Here is a 1,882-nt window from a genome sequence, read left to right on the forward strand (position 1 = left end):
CTTACTATACATGGTCGTTTTTTTCGGGCCAAAAAAGCCTTACTAAACGTCGTCGTTTTTTTCGGGCCAAAAAACTCTTACTATACATGGTCCTTTTTTTCGGCTAAAAACGCCTTACTATTCATGGTCGTTTTTTTCGGTTGAAAACGGCTTACTATACATGGTCGTTTTTTTCGGGCCAAAAAAGCCTTACAGTACATGGTCGTTTTTTTCGGCTAAAAACGCCTTACTATGCATGATCGGGTTTTTTTTCGGCAAAAAACGCTTTATTATACATGGTCTTTTTTTTTCGGCAAAAAACGCCTTTCTATACATGGTCGTTTTTTTCGGTTGAAAACGCCTTACATGGTCGTTTTTTTCGGCTAAAATCGCTTTTCTATACATGGTCGGTTTTTTCGGCTAAAAATTCCTTATGGTCGTTTATCGTCGTATATCGTCGACTAAAACATGGTCGTTTTTCGGCGACTGCCAAAGCTCTGACCAAGCCAAAACTAAAAAAAAAAACCAAAAACAAAACCTTTGCTTTGCCACCTCAGATTTGGTCCACCTCACCTGTCAATCACAACTGGGGTCCGCCTACGAGGACTTGTGGCCCGTCGTGACTCGAATGTTCAACACGGCACAGTCATGTGACCAAGACTCGCGCCCCGACGTCCTGTGATGTTTGTACTTCAACATGGATGACGCGGGGTGCCGGCGTGGAGCCGGATGGCGACCGCTTGCCGTCCAATGTTTACGTCTGCTCCGGACCGGACGCCGAGCTGGGTCACGAGCGTGCCATCAAGCAGGGGCGTGGAGTTTTTTTTCAAAGTCTTGCTGCACTTCTTTCACATTCTCGTAAATTTGGAGTCAATTGGGAGTCTGTTTGCTCCAAAGAAACGCTCGTTTACTTTTGAATGATGATGTACGAAACTGAAAGGCATTTGCGTTCAGGCCGAGGCCATCTTCCGCAAGATCGTCCCCGACCAGGACTTCTGTCCTCCCGCGCCCAACCCAGACCCGGACGATCCCGAAGGCCCTGCCAACACGATGGACAATCAGGATAAAGACGAGGAGCCCGCCGAGCTCCAAGAGCAGCAGCTTCAGGTTGAAGAGTGACCAAAATTGAAGCCATCAAAAAGAAAAAAAAAAACCGTACGGTATCGGCCGGATCCCCGAACCCCTGCTTTCCTTTCTGTTTATGTTGAGCTGAAAGGAATTAAAAGCTTCCACCAGCCAACCAGTTTGGCGTCAACACGTTTGCGACACGACACGCTTGTTGTGGTCAAAGACGTTTATTGTACGGAATACGTGAAGGTCGGGCTGCCTTTACAGTCTGCGTCCGCGGCGTCCTCCCTTTCTGCGCGTCGAATCTGATGGGATGGGGGTCACGTCCTCTGAAAGCACAAAACGGCACACGCATCAGGAAAGGGGGTCGGCGCGCGCACGTGCCCGAGAAAGACGTTACCGACCGATGCGTCCGATCTTCATGCCAGATCGGGCGAGGGCTCTGAGCGCCGACTGTGCTCCCGGTCCGGGCGTCTTGGTGCTGGAAGAATAAGGCGCGTGAGCTGACTTTACGAGCGACAAAGGCCACTCGTTTGGGCGGGGTCAAACGGCCGTCGTGTCGAAATGACGCACGCGGCACGGCCAACGTTCCTAACAAAGTGACCTGCGTCAAAATCGCGCAACAATTCAACGAGCGGAGAGAAGAGCGCGCGTGTTGCACAAAACCTGGCGAGGAGCTCCCTTTGCCAAAGCCCACCAGGAGGTGCCGACTGTCGCGCGTGACGTTCAACCCTTGAGCAGTCGCCCATCACCACCTGCATCTTTGTTACATCATTGCTTGGGCCGTGTTTGTTTTGAGACGCTACTCGTGCGGTGACAAAAACTCACAGGAATT

General features: G+C 50.7%; 2 protein-coding genes across 2 annotated transcripts in view; one reads left to right on the plus strand and one right to left on the minus strand.

The window, feature by feature from the left end:
- The first annotated feature begins 512 nt into the window (after positions 1-512).
- On the plus strand, positions 513-1,134 carry LOC109517444 (rab proteins geranylgeranyltransferase component A 2-like). Its single transcript, XM_019872624.1, has 2 exons — positions 513-788; positions 934-1,134. Exons 1-2 carry the CDS (start codon positions 681-683, stop codon positions 1,096-1,098), a joined length of 273 nt encoding a protein of 90 aa, XP_019728183.1. The 5' UTR covers positions 513-680; the 3' UTR covers positions 1,099-1,134.
- A 124-nt stretch (positions 1,135-1,258) lies between these two features.
- Positions 1,259-1,882, minus strand: part of rps14 (ribosomal protein S14) — a 2,126-nt gene continuing 1,502 nt past the window's right edge. Inside the window, exons 3-4 of the mRNA XM_019872513.1 lie at positions 1,452-1,528; positions 1,259-1,376 (exon numbers count right to left, since the gene is read on the minus strand). Of these exons, the coding sequence (XP_019728072.1) occupies positions 1,309-1,376; positions 1,452-1,528 (145 nt within the window). The 3' untranslated portion in view covers positions 1,259-1,308. The remainder of the gene's footprint in view (positions 1,377-1,451; positions 1,529-1,882) is intronic.

The sequence above is a fragment of the Hippocampus comes genome, unplaced genomic scaffold (assembly GCF_001891065.2).
Source record: "Hippocampus comes isolate QL1 unplaced genomic scaffold, H_comes_QL1_v1.1 scaffold33, whole genome shotgun sequence".
In the NCBI taxonomy this organism is placed as follows: Eukaryota; Metazoa; Chordata; class Actinopteri; order Syngnathiformes; family Syngnathidae; genus Hippocampus; species Hippocampus comes.